The 22,099-nt window shown below is 44.0% G+C and overlaps 1 protein-coding gene across 6 annotated transcripts in view; it reads left to right on the forward strand.

Moving 5' to 3' along the window:
- The window catches only part of LOC147030875 (cilia- and flagella-associated protein 57-like), a 187,028-nt gene that overhangs the window by 43,935 nt on the left and 120,994 nt on the right, over positions 1–22,099 (forward strand). For all 6 annotated transcript variants that reach the window (XM_085875405.1, XM_085875406.1, XM_085875404.1 and 3 more), the window contains 8 exons: positions 10,545–10,734; positions 10,935–11,221; positions 11,341–11,494; positions 11,650–11,790; positions 12,072–12,211; positions 12,328–12,493; positions 14,422–14,535; positions 15,875–16,156. In XM_085875405.1, the coding sequence (XP_085731531.1) occupies positions 10,545–10,734; positions 10,935–11,221; positions 11,341–11,494; positions 11,650–11,790; positions 12,072–12,211; positions 12,328–12,493; positions 14,422–14,535; positions 15,875–16,156 (1,474 nt within the window). The remainder of the gene's footprint in view (positions 1–10,544; positions 10,735–10,934; positions 11,222–11,340; positions 11,495–11,649; positions 11,791–12,071; positions 12,212–12,327; positions 12,494–14,421; positions 14,536–15,874; positions 16,157–22,099) is intronic.

Consider the following 22,099-nt stretch of genomic DNA (forward strand, 5'->3'; position numbering starts at 1 on the left):
TGACCTATGATGTGATATGTGTGAATGTTTCGTTCCTCAAGGCGGTCATACATGTAAAATTTTGCCTCGATCTGTTCAGCCATTTCAAAGAGTATTTTTAAAGGTTTAAACTTTAAAAAAAGAACAAAAAATACAAAAAAAACAATATGGCTACCGAATCATGTGACCGATGACATCATCATTTTTTTTCTGTGGACCAATTTATCCCTAGATCTTCTTCTTCTTCTTTCGGCTGCTCCCGTAAGGGGTCGCCACAGCGGATCAACCGTATGATCCGCATAGTGATTTGGCACATGTTTTACGCCGGATGCCCTTCCTGACGCAACCCTGGTCGCCTCTTACGACACAGGGATACAATTTATCCCTAGATGACCCCCAAAAATTTTAATACTGATCGGATGTTGCGTTCCACATATGAAATTATGATGTCATTTCAAAGGGACTTATGATATAAAAAAATCACACATTCCCAATGAGGAGTACTTGCCATGTGCAAAGTTTCAATTTTTTCCTTGGTGCGGTTTCAGAGCTTCAGAGGTCCAAAGTTTTTTTTCTATTTTCCAACATGGCTGCCACACCACGTGACCGATGACGTCATAATTATAATTCAGATATTATACATAAATAGTCATTCTTGTGGTGAAAATTTCGTTTCAATCTGACAAGCAGTTGTGGAGAAAAACACCAAAGTTCTGTGCTGACAAGCAAACAAACAAACAAACAAATAGACCCAAATGTAATACCCTTTCCTCCCGTGAGGGTAGAAATAAAACGTGACTTTCCCACTTTGCCATAGACCATGTGCTACATGTATGTTCACATAATGAATGGTCTGTCAATTGTATGACTCCAGTCAATCAGGTTGTGCAGAACAACTCGGATCTCGCTGCATTTGGCATCATCAGAAAGAAGTCAGATCTGTTTGTCATTGAACATACACATACTTTCACAAGAGATGTACAACATATACGCATGAGGGCTTGTTGAAAATTAATGCCTTCTGTCTTTTTGCCGAAACAGGTAAAGATATTTGAATGGAACAAAGATAGCTACCACCATCAATCTTTAATTCTACCATGGTGTCGATTTATTTCTCAACATAATGTTTCCATTTCTAAATGGACGAAAGGTACATTGTAATAGTACGGAATTAATCGACGTACATGTGTGTAGTCAGCGTACAACTGACGTTCAAAAAGTACATAATTAATAGACCTATAGTCACACGGCTTCACGAACAAACAGCTCACGGATGGCTTCACCCGTGTTTTTCGTTTTTATATACAGTATATAGTTTCTTTGCATGAGCCAATTCAATTGAAATACAAGAAGGGCACTCGGTAGAGCGCATGAGGTTTGTGAGGCTCGATGAGCACCTCCACCACGGTCAGCGGAGGGTGGGAAGCTATTAAGGAAGGAACAGATGATGTAATTGTGATGAGTAAGGCAAGGCAGGAAAATAGAATTTCAGGAAGGGAAAAGTTAAATATATTCTATACCAATGCCAGAAGTTAAATAATAAGATGGAAGAGCTTGATGCCAAAGTACAGAGCGAGGAGTACAATATAGTTGCAGTGAGTGAGACATGGTTTAAGGAGGAGAATAACTGGAGGACAGGATTAGAAGGTTACAAGGTGTATCGGTATGATAGGAAGGAGAGAATAGGAGGAGTAGCAATCTGGGTAAAGGACAGCATTGTATCAAGAGAAAGGAGTGACATTAAGGAAGGAATAAATGTTGAGGATTGTGTATGGGTAGAGATTAGAGATTATAAAAACAGTAAGATACTGGTAGGATCCTTTTATAAGGCTCTGGGTGTGAATGACGAGGAGGAAGGAGGAGTACATGAAGAATTCAAAAGGGCATGTGGTTAGGGAAGAGTATTGATTATGGGGGATTTTAACTTGCCAGGGATAGATTGGGTCCAGGAACAGGAGGGAAAGGGCAGAGCAGATGAGGATTTCTTAGTTTTAGTCCAGGATTGTTTTTTTAACCCAGTTTGTAGATAAGCCCATGACGGGGAGTGCAGTGTTAGACCTCCTTTTAAGTAACGATCCCAAAATGGTGGATGAGATGGAGGTAGGGGAGCATTTAGGAGCAAGTGACCACGTCATTGTGTGTGAAAAGATTCTGTTAAGGGTTAGAGTTCATCATAGTAGGGTAAGGCTATTAGATTTCAGGAAGGCAAACTTTGAGGGTATGAGGAGAGAATTGAATGATGCAGATTGGGAGACTCCAACAACAGCACAAGCAGCATCAGAGAAATGGGAAACCTTTATGGACCAAATGTGTAGAGTGCAGAGTAAGTACATTGCAATGAGGTGTAAGACTAGAATCAGAAAGAGACCAGGGTGGTTGAGCAGTGAGATGAGGAACGCTATTAAGGAGAAGCAGAAGGCATTTTTCGGTTTAAAATAACAGGACTGGAGTTAGATTTATATCACTATCGAAGTAAACAGAGGCAAGTTAAGAAAATAACTCGGCAAGCCAAAAGAGAGTATGAGAAGGACATGGCTAGGAATATTAAACATAATAGCAAGGCTTTCTTTAAGTATATCAGGGGAAAAGAACAGGTTAGGACCAGTGTGGGCCCATTGAGGAATAGCACCGGGAGAGTGGTTCCTGATGAAAGTGAGATGGCAGGCTTATTAAACAGGTATTTTTCTTCGACTTTTACACAGGAACAGTCAGGAGAATTGCCAATAGCTGAGAGTATCTATTGAGAAGGTGAGGAAGGGCTTTGACAGAAGATCTAGGTTGGAGTGGAGGAAGTAAAGGAACAGCAAGTCAATCTAAGAGGAGATGAGGCTTCGGGTCCAGATAATATGCAACTGAGAGTATTGATAGAGGTGGCTGAGCAGGAAAGCAAGATGTTAACGGATATTTTCAATAGCTCACTGGAGTCAGGACAGGTACCGGAGGATTTGAGAGTGGCAAATGTGACACCACTATTTAAGAAAGGATCCAGAGAAGAATTGGGAAACTATCGACCTGTTAGCTTGACTTCAGTTGTGGGGAAGGTGTTGGAGACATTAATCAAGGACCAGATGAGGAACCATTAAAACAAATACAGGCGAATTAACGGTAGTCAGCATGGGTTTACCAAAGGTAGTTCCTGTTCAACAAATCTTTTAGAGTTCTTTGTAGCAGTGTCTAATTTGGTGGATGAGGGAAAGGCAGTGGACATAGTATATCTAGTATAGACTTTAAGAAGGCATTTGATAAGGTACCATATCGGAGGTTGTGAGCCAAAGTGAGGGCTTGTGGAGTGGCTGGTCAGGTAGCTAATTGGATTGCAAACTGGCTTCGTGGTAGGAAGCAAAGAGTGACTGTGAGTGGGAGGATGTCTTGCTGGGAGGATGTAAGTAGCGGGGTACCTCAGGGATCAGTATTCGGACCATTATTATTCATTATTTAAATCAACGATTTGGATAATGTGGTAAACAGAAAGCTTTCCAAATTTGCAGATGGCACAAAGCTTGGAGGTGAGATGGATAGCTGAGGGGGTGGTGATCAGATTCAGGAAAGTATTGATACTTGCATAGATTGGGCAAAAGATTTGGAGATGGAATTTAACTGGAGCAAGTGTAAGGTGTTGGGGATGGGAAAGAACAATGGAAATAGAGATTACAGGATGCAAGGGGTAATTTTGGAGCATGTCACTCAGGAGAAAGATCTGGGGGTGGTAATAGATATGGGAGGAAATCAGGCAGCACAATGCCAGGCAGCAATAGGTAAAGCAAATAGGGTTTTATTTTATATTCGGAGGGAGATCAATTATAAATCAAAAGAGGTGGTGTTAACATTGTGCAGGAATTTAGTGAGGGCCACATCAAGAATATTGTGTGCAGTTCTGGTCACCACAGTTCCGGAAGGACAAAGTTGCCATAGAAAGGGTTCAGCGCAGGGATACTAGATTCATTCCGGGCTGAGCTAGACTCAGCTATGAGGAGTGGCTGAAGGAGACAGGGCTTTATACACTAGAAAGAAGGTGGTTACGAGAAGATATGATAGAGATGTTTCAGATAATGAAAGGTATCGATAAGATAAGTGCAGATGAATTATTCAACAGAGTGGACAGTGATAGAACCAGGGGACATAGCTTGAGAGTAAAGAAGAGGAGAGTTAAGACGGTAGTCAGGAAGGGGACTTTCACTCAGAGAGTAGTTAATGCATGGAATGGCCTCCCTGGAAAGGTAGTGGTAGCAGAAAAAGTAGATAATGTTAAATTAGAATTAGTTAGGTACCTGGAAGTTATGGAGATAGAGGGGTATGGGGATGATGATAAGACTTTTAGGTAGTTTGAGCATTGATAGGTGATTGTGTACATGTGTACGGAGTGCTGTTGGTGGGGTTCTTGTCAAGGGGGTTTGTGTGGTTGATGTTGTGTGTTTTTAACCAAGCCTATGCCCCCTCCCCTGAGGGGAAGAAGAAAAAGAAAATACAAAAACCACAAAAACTCCAACCCCCCCCCCAAAAAAAAAAGAACTAAAAAAAAAAGTATTTGGACACCCGTTCGTCCAACATCTCATTCCAAAATCATGAGCATTAATATGTAGTTGGTCCTTCCCCCCCACCAATTTTCTGCTATGTCTCCACTCTTCTGGGAAGGCTTTCCACGAGATGTTGGAACATTGCTGCAGGGATTTGCTTCCATTCAGCCACAAGAGCACAACTGAGCTCGGGCACTGATGTTGGGCGATTAGGTCTAGTGCGGTCGGCGTTCAAATTCATCTCAAAGGTGTTGGTTGGGGTTGAGGTCAGGGCTCTGTGCAGGCCAGTCAAGTTCTTTCACACCGATCTTGAGAAACAATTTCTGTATGGCCCTTGCTTTGTGCACAGGGACATTGTCATGCTGAATCAGAAAAGGGCCTCAAGCCTGGTGTTGGCTTCATGGCTAGGGTGGTGGCTTGGGATCCTAGGGTCCTGAGTTCAAGCCCCGTTGGCCGCTGAATTAAAATACACCAGGAGGTTGACTCAGCCTGTCATCCTTCCGAGGTCAGCAGAATGAGCACCAGTGTACTGGTAAGGGGGACACTGCATCAGCGGCATAGCCGCATCCCAACCAATGATGCGAGAGAGAGAGAGAGAGAGAGAGAGAGAGAGAGAGAGAGAGAGAGAGAGAGAGAGAGAGAGAGAGAGAGAGAGAGAGAGAGAGAGAGAGAGAGAGAGAGAGAGAGAGAGAGAGAGAGAGAGAGAGAGAGAGAGAGAGAGAGAGAGAGAGAGAGAGAGAGAGAGAGAGAGAGAGAGAGAGAGACAGAGAGAGAGAGAGACAGAGAGAGAGACAGAGAGAGAGACAGAGAGAGAGACAGAGAGAGAGACAGAGAGAGAGACAGAGAGAGAGACAGAGAGAGAGACAGAGAGAGAGACAGAGAGAGAGACAGAGAGAGAGACAGAGAGAGAGACAGAGAGAGAGACAGAGAGAGAGACAGACAGAGACAGACAGAGACAGAGACCTTCCGACCTTCACCCAAACTGTTGCCACAAAGTTGGAAGCACAGAATTGTCTTGAATGTCATTGTATGCTGCAGCGTTAATATTTCCCTTCACTAAAACTAAGGAGCTAAGCCCGAACCATGAAAAACAGCCCCAGACCATTATTCCTCCTCCACCAAATTTTACAGTTGGCACTATGCATTTGGGCAGGTAGCATTGTCCTGGCATCTGCCAAACCCAGATTCGTCCATCTGACTGCCAGATGGTGAAGCGTGATTCATCACTCCAGAGAACGTGTTTCCACTGCTCCAGAATCCAATGGCGGTGAGCTTTACACCACTCCAGCTGATTCTTGGCATCACGCATGGTGATCGTAGGCTTGTGTGCGGCTGCTCGGCTATGGAAATCCATTCCATGAAGCTCTTGCGAACAGTGTTTGTGCTGATGTTGCTTTCAGAGTCAGTTTGGAACTAGGAAAGTGAGTGCTACAACTGACAACAGATAATTTCTCCGTGCTACATGCTTCAGCACTCGGCGGTCCCGTTCTGTGAGCTTGTGTGGCCCAACACTTTGCGGCTGAGCTGTTGTTGCTCCGAGACGTTTCCACTTCACAATAACAGCACTTACAATTGACCGGGGCAGCTCTCGCAGGGCAGAAATTTGATGAACTGACTTGTTGGAAAGGTGGCATCCTATGATGGTGCCACGTTGAAAGTCACTGAGCTCTTCAGTACGGCCCATTCTACTGCCAATGGTTGTCTATGGAGATTGCATGGCTGTGTGCTTGATTTTATACACCTGTCAGAAATGGGTGTGGCTGAAGCAGCCAAATCCACTAATTAGAAGGGGTGTCCACATACTTTTGGTCACATAGTGTATCATGCTATGCATTACTATATCGTTTTTGGCCCTATATCTCAATCGTGAAGAAACACTATCAAAATTAAATAATTCTTGCATCCAGATCCGGATTTGGAGCTTCACCAAAATCGAATCAATTTGTCCTTGCGACTCACCCAACCTGTCCACCACGTTTCGTCCTAACCCATCCACAACTTTTTGAGATATCGTGCTATATTGTTGTGGGCCGGGGTTGGTGGCGAGGAACGACTGCTAGATGGAGCTGTCTAGGGCTGTCTCCCACCGAACACCCGGAATTAAAAGGTCGTCACCCCGGATAACTCCAGAGTCGACGAGTCACTTAAAGCAGTGCTTCTCAACCTTTTTCAACTCGAGGCCCACTCTGGCTCTGAGGAAATTTTCGAGGCCCATCATACAGAATTGTAATGAAAAAAATGGCAATAAAACTTAATGCCAAAACAAATCATTATGCTTACCTTTAATGAGACACTTGAGGTTGCTTCTTGGAAATAAGATGGTCAAGTCATGGTTTGATGGGGGACAGGCTCACACCCAAAGTGGCATTCAGAGTGTCTGTTTTTAGACTGTTTCATGCTTTTGATTTTGTCACAGTTACAGTCGAGAAGCCCGATTCACAGAGATAGGTTGTGGTGAATGGTAAAAGAAATCTGATGGCACGCTTTGACAAAGAAGTGTATTCACTGCTTGCCAATATCCAGAATGAAGGAAGGTCTACTTGTGCATGCTGAAGCTTCAGACGACTCTCTGCAGAAAGTTCCATCAGTTCATTTAAAAGTACAACGGACATGGCCACATCTTCTGAAGCAGGATCCACTGAGAAAGGGTTCAAAATCCAAAGGTTTCCTTGCCTTGGGTCCTCTGGAAAGTAGTCTGCAAACTTTTGTGATAACTCGGTCAAATACTGGATTATGAGCCCAGATATGTCTGTATGAGGAATGGATTCCAAAGTTTCACTCAGAAGTGGAAACATCTCAAGTCGTCCATCCTTCACTTTTCTGTTCCAAAGAACAAGCTTTTTCTTGAAGCCTTCAATTTTGTCAGCAAGCAAGAACACTGAACTGTTCCTACCTTGCATTGATATGTTGAGCTGATTTAACTGGTCAAACACATTTGACAGGTAAGCCAATTTGGCACAAAAGTTATCATTACTGTAATGATCAGCAAGTGGTGAGTGTTTCTCTTCAAGGAACATGTGGACTTCATGTCTCAGTTCAAAGAGGCGATTAAGCAGACGTCCTCTTGAAAGCCACCTCACCTCACTGTGGTACAGAAGCTGCAAGTGATCAGAATCAAGTCTTTCACACAGTGCAGCAAAACACTTGACTTGAGTGCACTCTTCTTGATGAAGTTCACAGTTTTAACAGCTACATTAATGACTTCATTCAGTTCTGGTGACATCTGCTTTGTTGCCAGATTTTCTCTTTGTTAGAAGCAGTGGGTCTTCTTGGCATCTGGCACCCTCTGTTGGATCTGTTTTACAACACCACAATGGACTCCTGTCATTGATGCAGCACCATCTGTGCACACACCTACGTAGTTCTTCCAATCAATACTCTTGTCAGTGAAGTATTTGTCAAGGCAGAGCATTACATCATTTGCAGCTGTTTTTGTGGGAAGGTCTTTGCAAAACAGTAGGTCCTCATGAACATCACTGTCCCCGCAGTACCTCACGAAAACTAGCAATAAAGCATTATTGCTAATGTCAGTCGATTCATCCAACTGAATGGAAAATACGGACTGGCCTTTATTTTTCCACCAGTTGGCATTCAATGTCATCACTCATTTCAACAATTCTTCTCATCACAGTATCATCAGAGAGTGATGGGGATTGAAATTTGATTGCAGCTGCCTCTCCAAGAATTTCTCGACACATATCAACAGCACTGGGTAAAATAAGCTCCTCCGCGATTGTGAAAGCTTTCTTGCTACGAGCAACACGAGCAGCAACCATGTAGCTGGCTTTCAATGCTGATTTTGACTGAGTTGTAAATGTTGTAATCACTTTCTGCTGTGCCTGAAGCCCAGCCCTTTTCCTCTCAAAATATTCATTTGGCTTACCTGCACTATTCGGGTGTCTTGTGTTTAAGTGTCTCTGAAGCTTTGACAGTTTAAGCGCCTCGTTTGACAGGATTTCAGCACATTCAACACACTGTGCTTTTGGCTCAACATCACTGCCTGCCATCGTGAATCTATATTTAATGTAATTGGGGTCATATTTCCTCACCACAACCTTTCGAGATTTTTCCGTAGCAGATTTATCTTCTCCATCACACTTTCGTTTCAAAAATCGATCCATTTTCGGTTCAAGAAATTATCAGCGAAAGTTGAAAAGTTTACAAAAATTTCAAGTTCGTGAACGCATGAACTCAGTACAAGGCACGTACATGCATACACACACATCGCATATATGCGCACGTGCACAACAACACATACACACGGATATAGTGCGTTCACATCACAGTTACATGAAGATTGAATGCGCGTAAACCACCATTGCATAAACATGACGTACGTAAGCACAAAATGACTCAATCTATCTATCTCGCGCGCGTGCTCGCTCGCTCGCTAGATGGTTTCGGAAAGACGGAAGTACAAACAGACCAAGCTGAATTCCAGCTGTGTCGTGTAAGTCTTACACTGTAAGATCAGACCCTTTTTTATATACATCTTGTTTTCTTTTCTTTTTTGCTGACCTCGTGGCCTACCTGTGAGGGCTCCGCGGCCCACCGGTTGAGAAGCACGGGCTTAAAGGACTGTGGTCGCCAATATTTCGACGGCGTGAAGTCGGGTCCACTTGTCTATTCAAATTTATCCAAGTACTCACGCCATCTAGCTACCGGGGAAGCCACACCCTTGTCCGACTATTTCCGAACCGAGTCGTATGTACCGACTCGTATCCGGCATAACCAAGCGGGAGTTACCAGAGCCGCGCCGGTCCAAATGAACAACTTACGGAACAAACAGCCTCACTATTTCTCAACCCCGCACGTGCTGGGGCAATGGAAGAAAACACGGACAACAAACTGGAACATTTAACAGGGGTTTATTTTACAATAATCGGGAAGGGAGACACAGAGCAGACTTAATCACAAATAAAATGCAATGTACAATGAGCGAAAAACACTTAACAATTCTACTTAACAGACTGGCGCCACACACACACACACACACACACACACACACACACACACACACACACACACACACACACACACACACACACACACACACCCAAAAAGAAACGACCATGAACGACCCAGCCAGCCTCGAACGACGATCGACCACCACAAGCACCAACACGACCAAGGAACCCCGGAAAAGACCGACTCCAGACTGACTCCAAGAGGCTCACACACCCAAAGGACCGACAAGACCAGACCAATGCTTCCTCACCGCTCGCTCTCTTCTTATCCCACCGCCACTGAGGTAACTTGTCTCTGGATTGGTCGGGGGGAAAACATTCCATCTCGCTGGGGCGGGTTAGTTCTGACGTGATCTCACCCCTGATTGGACAGGGTGGAACCCCCTCCTTTCCTGGGTGGAGTCGGAGCTCTGGGGTGAGGAAACCTCCGCTCACGTCCGTGGTCGAACGCACGTGGGCAATGGCGTCGATGGTGCGAAGTCGTGAAAGCTGAGCGAGCGAAGCGCCCGTTCGCCCGCAGAGTGGGAGGAGGAGTGAAGCGAGGGTTTTGTTGGCGTTGTGCGGCTTCGAGATGTAAAAAAAACCTGACTATAAAAGAAACCTGCAGTACATATTAAATTCCCATTAGACATAAGGGACAGGACCCTAACTATAAACACATACTTATCAAAATAACTAAGCTTAAGGACTGCTGTCTGTTTGTGTGCAAATGGCTTCCAAATCCATAACAATATATCATTTTTAGCCCTATCTCTCAATGGTGAAGAATCACTTTAAAAATTCTCATAGTCGAATCAGGATATTCACCAAAATGTAATCAGTTTGCCCTTGTCTCACACCGAACCTGTCCATAAAATTTTATCCACATCCATCCACAACTTTTTGAGATATCCTGTACACAGACAAACAGACAGTAAGCGGTGAAAATATAACTTCCTTCACCTTTGATAGCGGAGGTAATGATATCAAAACTACATTATAGTTGCAGATCACCTCTAATCGATAATGTTAATATTGATCATGCAAGGTAAAAAAATTAACATCAACGTTTTTCTCTGTCCTTCATCTATCCCTTTATCCTCAGCCGCCAACGGGTCATCCGTTTGCCTGAGCCTTCACAGGCCATTGTGAATATCACCTGGTCATCCAATGGCTATCTTCTTGCTGTTGCTGAAGTTGGTGCTGATTATCAGCTGTTTCTTTGGTCTTGGGAGGAAAACAGGTTGTTGAGTTTGCACAAGATTGTTGGCACCCTCCCTGGAGCTCCACTACAGGTGCTTTGCTGGAGTATCTACATGAGACAGAGGGAAGGGGTGGGAGGGACTGTACTCATAACAGCCATTTCTGTAATGAAGTGCTCAAAGCAATTGTGCTTAAACGCAGTTGGTAAAGATGAAAACACCATAATTTGTTATTAAATTCAAAACATCCTGTTGTGATGTTCATCCTGGTGTCGTTTTCTCTACTCGTTCAGGTCTGTGTGAGCCCTGAAAATGAAAAGAACCATGTGAGTTTGACAGGTCCCAGTGGCTTACACCTGTACAGGTTGCCAGACCAAGGCAGGGGGCTTCAGCAGGTGTGTCTGCCATCATGCTTGGAGCCCTCTCAGATTACAATTTTCTCCCACACTTGGCTCAGCAACCACCAGATTGCTGTTGCCACCGAAGGGAAAGAAATCCTAATTTTTGATGTGAGTGCAGTTGACTGTATTCAGCTGGAAGCTTCCATTACACTGCCAGAACCCACCTCATCACCGATGCGGTCAGTCTTCTCTGTGACTTATTGACTACATTTTGGTCGTATCAGTTTAGATCGGATATCAATTTATCCTCAGTCATTATTTACTTCCTCATATACGTATCTACATGTTTTCTCTTCAGCTCATCACTTTCAATATTCACAGAAGCACAGCATTCATTCATGCCTTTGGTTGCTTATCACCAAGGACTGGCCTGTCTAATGAGCTCAGAAACTGTGGTGTTGTTCCAGCCAAATGAAGGTGCCACTGGCTACAAGCAGAGAGGACTTGTTCAAGTAGGTTTCATTCCTGTGGTTGTGGTCCAACAGATCTTTGCTCAAACAGATGCAATGCATCCCACACCCTCCTCATGTTAACCAGGAGGGTCTTAAAGTAACCTGCGAGAGGATTTGGCTACATGTGTAAAACTAAGGCTCCTGGTGCTATGCAGTTCCCACCAGGACCTTTGCAAGACAGTGATGGAAAGAACAAAAGGCAGCTGGTGGTGTCGATGTGTGTTTCATTGCATGGAGACTCCTTGGTGATTGCAACTGATCAGAAACAACTTTATTGTCTGCACCTAACACCCCAGGTGAGGTAGTTTGAAGAGCATTTCTCATTTTTCATTGGCTCCTACCTGTACGCAGATGATCTCTTTCTTCATTGTCTTTGGTATCCATAGTTTCTTCTGGATATTTTCTCTGCACTTGATCACTTCTAGATCCTTAAAAACTTTCTCTCATGCCTCCCCCCCCTCCCCACCCCCTTCCCATCCTCTGCACTTCTCGTTTTTAATTTCCCTGTTCTCTAATCTGCTATGAGATGCTCATCAATTTCTCACTTCCTTTCCATCCTGTTTTTACACTTCCTTAGGGCGGTGAGATCAGGTTGGAGCCATTGGCTGTTGGTGGACACACTGGACCTGTGTCTGGATTGGCTGTGTGTGCAAAGCGTCCTATTGCTGCTTCCTGTTCCCTCGATGGCTCCATACGTGTGTGGAACTATGAGACCCGGTCTGCACGGTGCAGTGCCAGTTTGATTGTTTGCATAAGTGAAGTGCTTTGCTTGGATTGACACTGAGTTTGATTCCTCTTTTTGTATTTTTCCACTCGGGTTCTCACGTGCCCAGCCAACTAGAGACTCTTGCTGTGTTTACGGAGAAGTGCCTGTGCCTAGCTCTGCACCCAAATGCCCTTTTCATTGCCGCTGGCTTCTCGGACAATGTACAATATTTCTCTTTGCTCATGAGTGGACCTCGCTGCACCAGACAGTTGCCTATCCATGCTTGCCTTCAGGTATTCAGTTGATTTGTAATTTTTCATTATTTTTCCATGACCTTTTTGTTTATTTAATCATTTTTACAACAAGCTAAAGCCTATCGAGGAGTTTAAGCATATATAATATTGTTACGGTTGTGGGGGTAGATGGAGGAATTTTAGAGGAAAGATAGGATTGTATAGAGTAGCTTGGTCCATGGATGTGGAGGAGACATCTTGATGTAAATTAAGTAGGGAAACTGTGAGCTTAAGTGTTACTTGTCACCACACAGGGGTGGTGCTGTGTTAATTAAAATGGGATTAAGGCCAATTTCTGCCAGTATGTAATTGCCCCCTGTGACCTTTTCCTTTGGTTTTGCATTTCAAGACTGGCAATGGGAGGGATCACATGCTTAAAACAACAACTGAGCTGCACGTCCAAGCAGGCAGAAAGCCCCACCTCCAGGGATGATGGCTGGTGAGGCCACACCCCCAGAGTGGATTATTAATGGGCGTGACGTCAGAGATCCAGTGGAAGGAAAGTGAGGTTTGGAGCAGAAGAACAGAGAGGAAACAGTTGCGGAAGGACAGTTGTGAGAGGACACAGTTGTGGGAGGACATGATTGAGTAAGGGGGTCTCGTTGGCTGGCTACGTCTGGACACGACGAAATACAGCAGCATGGTTCTTGTGTCATGCTGTAAATTTGCCCACGTGATGGAGCAAGATGCTAGTCATCGGCTGTTCGGTTGAGCCTTGAAGAGTGTACATTTCTGAGGAGGGAAGAAGAGCATGCCTTATCACGGGGCCTCAGAGATTGTCTTGTCGTACGGTCGAGGAGGAAGGTGGGCGATCGTTGTGTGTGGGCCTGGTGCAAAAGAAGAACATTTGTTCATGAGAAGATGCCGCACGCCAGTTGGTGAGCCCTGGCGTTGAATACCACCTCATGAATTACCTCACGTACTTTTCCCGAGAGCGGCTTGGCTCCATTCTGGGCGCATCTTCCTGCACAGTATGACGGAACTTGACCTCAAAGTTAGCCTGGTGTTGGCTTAGTGGTTAGGGTGGTGGCTTGGGATCCCAGGGTCCTGAGTTCAAGCCCCGTTGGCCGCTGAATTAAAATACACCAGGAGGTTGACTCAGCCTGTCATCCTTCTGAGGTCGGCAAAATGAGTACCAGTGTACTGGTAAGGGGGACACTGCATCAGCGGCATAGCCGCGTCCCAACCAATGATGCAACCAGCAGCCACAGGCTGCACTCAAGAGAGAGAGAACCTCAAAGTTCAATGATGACCATCTCTGGACAAAGCTAAGTGCCAGAATAAAGGGAGGATTTTATTTTATTTTATTTTATTTGCACCTTGTCTGTGTTAAAGTCCGTGTGTAGAGGTGCCTCGACTTTAGGCTTTAATTTACCTCACGTTTTATTATTACACTTTGAAATAATACCCTTGTAAATATTTGATCTATTTTCATTAAACCCCCATGTTTATTTTAAGTTGCTTGCGTTGTGTATTTGTCATGGGTTCGAGGTAAACCCCATTGTGCTTCCGTCCGTCTGCTCCATCCGTACCACCCTTTTCTTCCCACGCACACCATAATCTCCGAGAAACTCGGCTGTTCACCTCCAAGGAAAACCATTCGGCGATCCGGCTTAGTCGGTGTTAAATGCCCGTCCACGACAATTGGGTAGGGGGAATTAACGCAACCGCTCAGGGCCGTGACAATATCTAGGAAAATGATATTAGTGCAATATACTTTTATATGATTTAGGACATAAGAAGACAATGTTGAAATCAACATAGTATTGTGTGATATGAGTTTTGAAACAAGGACCTCCACATCATGAGGAATGTATGAGATGGAAACGCCAAACAGGCCAATTAATTGTAAATAACTCTACATGTGATTTGAAATATCTTTAACCTTTCTGGATCTTGAATGCCATTGCCCATATTTTGCTGTGTAGGTGGTGTTTAGCCATGGAGGGCACCTGCTGGCTGCTGCCAGTAACAATGTGGTGCACGTGTTCTCTTGTGTCACTTTCCACTGCCTCATTCGCCTGCATGGCCATAATGACAAGGCAAGATCATTCATCTGCATGGCCATAATAATGACAAAGAGCTTTTCCTCCATATTTTGTCATTATATTATTCGTTTTTATCAGTACAAGCAAACTGAATTGCACAATCATCGATTACTCAATTTTGTCCTGTCTAAGCAGAGTCTAACTGAAATAGCCAATCTGATTAATTTAAGCCATAAAATTTTGACAACTCACATCAACTCAATTTTGCCTTGCTGACACATTTTATTTCATTGAGATAACCTGTTTGGTCTGGGAGGTGGTCTTATGGTAAGGACACAGGACTGGTATTCACATAGTTGGCAGTTAAATCCACATGAAGGCATCGTTGCTAAATATGTCAAAACAGTCCTCAGTTTTTGGAAATCTAAGTTAATATCAAAAGAAATCCCATATTGCTTTTGGATTGTTGATAAATATCCAACTTGTTGACAAATGGTCATCATCAAAGTAATAATATGGTTAGCTTACTTTATTTGGTCAGAGTGTACTGCCAGTGAGCACTTTGCGGTTGGCTCTTCATGGTCCCAAGTTAATGTGAGATTAGCATGATTAAATTTTACCCATGACCGAAAAAAGCACATGAGTTTGAAATTACGTTTTTTCTTTATTTAATCAATATGATTTGACAGTATACACAGACAGCAAGTACCAAGTTGCAGTGGCATACTGAGGGGGATGTAGAGAGGGGAATTTGCCCCTGGCCGTGAAGTACCAGGTTGGGGAGTGGGGTGGCGTGGGGGGGGGGGGAGGTGCCAAATTCACAACCAGTTTTAACAAGTTCACCCAGCATTTAGCAATTGCCATAAAATTATTGGTCATTAAGACGTTTGTGCAATGCGTGATAATGTGCCATCAAATATTATTACATCAGCAGAAATATCATGCCTCGGGAAATCCCTTGTTTTACAGTGTTACATTTATTAAAATAAAATGCAGTTCGAGCGAGGTAACAGTTCAACGCACGGGGACGCATGTCATCACGAACCCTCTCCATTCACGGTTTCTCGGTGACAGATTTACTACGTGCATCACGGGGGCATCTGGCATTGTAGAGAAATCTGGCATCTGGCATTGTAGAGAAATCTGGCATCTGGCATCTGACATTTAGTGTTCCTTTCATCTTTGTTTTGGCATACTGCATGTAGTGGAGTTTTCAACGGTCAAATAAATGACATTTTAATTCTGTATAAAGGTCCTAGTTTTGGAGGGCAGTTGAAGGGGGGGGGGGTGGCACAAAATTATGTTTTTCCCTCGGGTGCCAGACACCCTCAGTATGCCACTGCCAAGTTGTACAAACGGAGTGAGCCCAAGTCCACTGTATGATCTGTAACAGGTGAGTGGCTTGGATTGGAGACATGATGACCAGTGTTTGGGCTCTGTCAGTTTGGATGGAGCAGCCTACTTGTGGAATATGTGGGAGAAGGCTGAGGATGGAGCTAGCCTACGAGAGAGCAAGGCAATGTTCCAGGGCTGCAGCTTTCATGATCTTTCTGTCGAATCTGACGGAACACATTATGCAGTGGGTGAGATAGCAAGCGAGGCTGTAAATGTTCACAGCGACATGACTCCTTCCTTGCAGCCGAATGGAGTGATTGTTGAAGTTGTGGATTCTCAGGTATGTCCTTCATAATGTATCATTGATCACATCATAATACTGTACTGCAATCTATATGTAGTGGAGGGAAAGTATGTTGTATGTTTCATCCGGGAGGACTGTGTGAGGAGGGATATCCATAAGGTTGGGGTGGTTGGAGAGCGGAGAGAGTTCGCTGAGAACAGAGGGCTTTGGAGGATTATCGTGGTCAAAGCAGGGCAGAAGTGTGGTCCCATTGGACCTCACCCCTTAATAAAGGGAAGACGGAGAGAAGAAGAAGAAGTGATTTAGGAAGTGGTCTGTTGCCTATACACTGCCCAAATCGAGGAATGTGTCAGAAGACTGTGTTGCATGCTTGGAATAAGATCACCCATAGGGTGGGTACTATGCTTTGTTATTAACTAGTGCGGGCCCATAGGTGCGTGCCAGTATGTGCAGCTTCGTTCCTTCGCTCTCGTAAACGACGACTGGATTGGGGCATTGTTTCAATTAGATGGCCATAACTTGTGAAACACCTGGGAAACGTACTCAGGTCCCCAGCATCAATTGTGACGTCATATCAAACGAAGAAGAAGAAGAGTTGTGACGCCCCCTCTCTCTCTCGCCCCCCCCATCTCTCACTCCTCACTCACCCCCCTCTCTTGCCCCCCTCTCTCGCCCTAGTCTCGCCCCTCCTCTCTCCCCCTCCTCTCTCGCCCCTCTCTCTCGCCCCCACTCTCACCGCCCTCTCCCGTCCCCTCTCTCGCCTCTCCTCTCTCCCCCTCTCTTGAATTGTGACGCCCCTCTCTCTCACCCCCCTCTCTCCCTCCCCTCTCTCCCTCCCCTCCCTCACCCCCTCTCTTGCCGACAGACACACAGACATTAATATCTTGCCTCCATCCCCTTGGAATCTCCTCTATTATCATAACACAGGTGCATCGTTTATTCAACACCTGAACCCCATATTCACCGAGGCAGGTTCACACTTCCACTGGGATCTCATCAGGTCCCACTGCTTTGCCATCATCATTCCTCTTTAGCCGGCTGTCTTGTCTAACGGCACTTTTCTGTATAAATGAAAGATTCCAGGAGTAATCTTTAAAATCCCGTGTTTAATCTTCCTTGTTGTTGTTCGTCTTTCGGCTGCTCCCATTAGGGGTCGCCACAGCGGATGATCTGTTATGATCCGCATACTGATTTGGCATAGGTTTTACGCCGGATGCCCTTCCTGACGCAACCCTGGTCGCCTCTTACGACGGGGATAAGGATTCGGTTTTGCCATGATTCCGGACTGCTAACATCCACAACATCCACAAGTTCAGCTAAGAAACAAGGAAAATTGACTCGTGCAAACATATCAGGATACTCTACTACAATAAATAAAATATTTCTTTTCTACTTCTCTACTTTAAATTAGTAACCAAACAACATTGCAAATTACAAGTCATCCAACATTCATCGTTTGGCCCAAAGACGTGCATCATTCTGTTGAGTCAACAAATTACTCGTGTTTGCTTCTAAAATTTCTACACAACATGTTTATGGTAATTATATAAGGAATACTCACATGAGACTACAGTAATTTATACAATCATTACGATGTAATCATCATGCCCAACATACATCGACGATGACACCTGGAACATTAGTCAGTCACATCCCAAACTGGAACATTAGCCATAAATGGTCCATAACATCTGTTGACATCCATTCAGGCCCTTGATGTCCCATCTCATCATGGACAACTATAAAAACTTTTGGTATCAGGGCTCCTGGCAAAACACATGTTTAACTCAGTAGAGTACACCATTTTCTTCAATAATCCTGTCCCATGACTTAACAATTTTCTAGTGCCTTCACTCTTCTTGATCAGTTATCTCCTTGATGGGAATCTCTGCCGATCCTTAAATATGCAGATATGGTTGATGTCTGGGTCATTCCTTTGAAGGTCATGAAGATCTGTTAAAGGAAGATCAGGTAACTCTGATGACACCACAAGCTCAGGGAATATTCTATAAGGTCTTGCTTGAGTTTCCTCAAGCCAAACTTCCTCTACTAGTTCAGAAATTTTGGTTAGCAGCTCCTTCGGAAGAGAGGATGATTCATTTCACCCAACACTGGTGACCGGTCTCTTTGAGTCTATGAGTCTCTGGTGTGTGCTTGACCCTCCTACAAAGAGAGTCTGCATTTCTGTTAGTTTTTCCAGATCGATGCTTAATTTTCAAGTCAAACTGAGCTATTTCGTCAACCCATCTCATCTCAGTTGCACCCAATTTTGCTATGGTTTCAATGTAACACAGTGGGTCATTGTCAGTAATCATTGCACATTAGGCACCGATCAACATCTCTCGGTATTTCTCTGAAACAGCCCACTTCAAGGCTAACCGTTTCAGTTTCATACTACTAGTTTCCCATGTTATGTTCATTCAGTTGGAGAGATCTTTTGACATAACTGATTACAAAGGCCTGGTGTTGGCTTAGCAGTCAAGGTGCTTGGCTTAAAATCCTCGGGTCTTAAGTTCAAGTCCCTCTTGGGCCGTTGAATTAACATCAGGTAGGGTTGACGCAGCCTGTTATCTTTCCGAGGTCGGCAAAATGAGTACCAGCATGCTAGTAACGGGCATTGCATCAGCGGCACAGATGCACCCCCAGAAAATGATGCAGCCAAGCAGCCACAGGCTGCATACAAATATTTAAAAAAACTGATTATAACACGTTCATTTTCCTGTTCTTGAGATAGAACTGCACCTAGCCCGAGATGACTGACATTTACCTCCAAGATGAAATCTCTGGACAAGTCAGGAAATTCTAAAATTGGGACTTCTGTCAATTTGTCCTTCAGCATAGCCATGGCCTTATTGCAGGTGTGATCTGAAGCTCCCAGTCCTCATGGCTTACTAGCTTTCTTGCCCTTCTTTGCTTTACCAGTTCCACCAAGTAAGGCATGCAGTGGGGCTGAAATTTTGGCCAAGTTTTTCACAAATATCCTGAAGCAACCGACTATCCCTAAAAATCCAAGAAATTCGGATTCTGTCTTGGATTTTGGCCATTCCATAACTGCAACAGTTTTGTCTTGATCTGAAAGGATCCCTTCTCTAGAAACTATGTGCCCAAAATACCATAGATGTGTCTTGAACATTTGGCACTTCTTTGGTGTGACTTTAAGGTGGAATCGCCTTTACCTTCCTTGGACCATGTCGAGATGACTCGCTGTTTCTTGGTTAAGTTCTTCCAAGTACCAAAATGTCATCAAGGGAGATCCGTAATGTTTGGAAATTCTGATTTCCAAAGATCCTCTCCATAAGTCTCATGAACGTACCGAGAGCTCCAGTTAATCCAAAGAGCATACGCATATACTCATACAAGCCTCTGGTACCCACACGAAAGGTGGTCTTTTCAATGTCTTTTCCCTCACTGAAATTTGGTTAAAACTGTTGGCAAACTCGAGATTGCAGAAGTATGTTGCACCTTTTAAGACATCAAAGGTCTCTTTTATTTGTGGTAGTGGATAAGCATCCTTTTGAGTTTTGTATTCAAAGCTCGATAGTCGCAACATAATCTGAGCTTTCCATCCTTTTTGCATGCAAGTACCACTGGCGACCCATATTGGCTCGAAGACTCTCGGATTATATCAGCATCTAGTAATCTCAAATAATCACATACTTTCTGCCATTGGTGTGGTGACACATGCCTGTGAAGTAACCTCACAGGAACGTCATCTTCTGTAATGACCCTATGTTCGATGACATCGCAAAAACTGATGTCGTCCTCATTTTTCCTGAAAACATCACTGTTTTTGGTTAGAATCTGTGTTAATTGTATCCGCTGATCAACATACAGCTCCGTGTAAATGTCCATTTGTGACAACACCTGCTGACCGCTTTCAGTTAATGAAATGTCTGCAGCATAACTCTCCATAATAACTGCCTCATTTGATCCAATCAACACAATGTTAATATCTGGATCCATTTTTGCAGGTCTGATAATTCCAACAGGCATTCTGGGATTTATGTAAACATCCCTGTCCATAAAGTTAGTGACTTGCACCGGAACTCAACCACATCAATTCACAGTTACCACGAAAGGTCCCAATCAAAGTCCAGTCTGTAACATGGGTACGGAAATTACAATTTCCTCCACAACAGCTGTGAACTGGTTTCCACCAGATGGTCGCACAGATCCTTCCATCACTTGCATCGACTAAGCTGGTGCCAAAACGGTTTTTTAGCTTGCCACTCTAACACTCCAGAGCTTTTTTGCTTCTTCATTCACTCTAGTTTCTTCGTACAAGGCCAGAACTAGTTCTGCATCGGTTGTCAGGAATTCCCTTTCCAGGAATATTGTCTCATTTTTCTAAATATGTGATCCCAATAATCCAGGTGCTGCAGCATTTCTGCTCCTCATAGCACTGTCAACTGGGTCTTTTGTCACTAAAAAAATCCCATCCTTTCAAACTTTAATTCACAAGCAACGACAGAGTCAACAACGGGTATTTTCTTACCCTTTGCAGTGGATATGCAAATCATTGCCCCTACTTCGACCAATACAACTCGCATGTATTCTCAAGGTTACCCTTGTAGAATGATTTGGTTGTGTTGAATACCTGGGCTCCTGTGTTCATCAAACATTGCATTTTAACACCCTGTACCTCAACAGTAGTCTCCGGACATGTTCCTATCACTAGATAAGAATGAGTCTGTAAAGAATGTGGCTTTCGACCACGGGTCTTTCTAGTTTAATTCACCATGATGGTTGGGCCCCAACTTGTCTCGATCCCCTTCATTACAATATTTCTTCAAATGATTCGGAGATCGACGAGTCCAGCCTCATCGTTCCTCCATCTTACTCCTACTCTTGATAAATTGAGAGGAGTTCTGTTTGCCATAAGACTTGACTGTGCCCAACAGCTGCTCAATCTGCTTCTGTTGCCAAGTGATGATATCTTCCTGATGTCTTATGAATGAATCTGGACACTGGTATTCAGCTGATGTTTCATTGGAGACTTTACTTTTACTGATTTCAAAGCTTTAAGTGATACAGCCCACCAACAAATCGTATGATCGTGTATCTCAAATAATTTTAAGTTTGGGTATTCCACATTCAGTCTCCTCAGTTCGCACCTTAGTCCATCATCAGTGACTGCCTCAGCAAACCTACCCTTCAGCGCTAACTCTAGATTATTATTTGAAAGAGTCATTAAGTTCTATTATACTGTCATACAGATCAACAAGTTGCAAGATCCTCTCCTTCCTGTCCACATTTCCCCTTCATGTTATCTCTTGCCAAGCTTTACCTCCAAAGTGGTCAAGAATAAAAGCTGCTGCATTAGTTGACTTCAGTTTATGTGTTTCCACATGACTTTTAACATCAGCCACCTGCTCTCCAATAGTAGGGTCACAACTTTTTGAGGCTTCTCTCAAAACTCATCTCATTTCCTACTTGGCAATACAACAACAGGCTTGTACTCGTATATGGCCTAAGCCTCAGCAGATCCTTTAACCCTATTAAACTCAATCTGCTCTTGTACCTGATCCCGGAGTTATTACTCAGCTACCAATGCAGCTATATCCTCTTCAGTTGTCATGGTAATGGTAACATGATGTCATGGTAACAATTTAGCATCACAACAGTACAACAACAACAAAATCAGCATGATCAGTACAAAAATTGGCAGAATCGAAGTTTGAGTTATGTCTCGCCTTTCACAGTTCGATAGAACGTCATCCGCATCAACGTTCGATACAAACACAAAATCTTAACATCCACGCATCCCCTTGGAAGACTTCAATCAAGGATCAGAGATGGCTTGGGACAGTCCTGCCACTGAGGGAAATACTCCACACATACTGCCACTGAGGGACACCATGTAGACAGCAGAGAACCACCCTCCATCAGTAGTCCTCCATAGGTAGGTAATAAACAACAAGGAGTCTGACGTTGAGCTTGAGGTTCTCTTGGTATGATTTATTAGCATGAATGAATCCA

The sequence above is a fragment of the Eptatretus burgeri genome, chromosome 3, assembly GCF_056783735.1.
Source record: "Eptatretus burgeri isolate ZD-2024b chromosome 3, Ebu_testis_v1, whole genome shotgun sequence".
Taxonomy (NCBI): domain Eukaryota; kingdom Metazoa; phylum Chordata; class Myxini; order Myxiniformes; family Myxinidae; genus Eptatretus; species Eptatretus burgeri.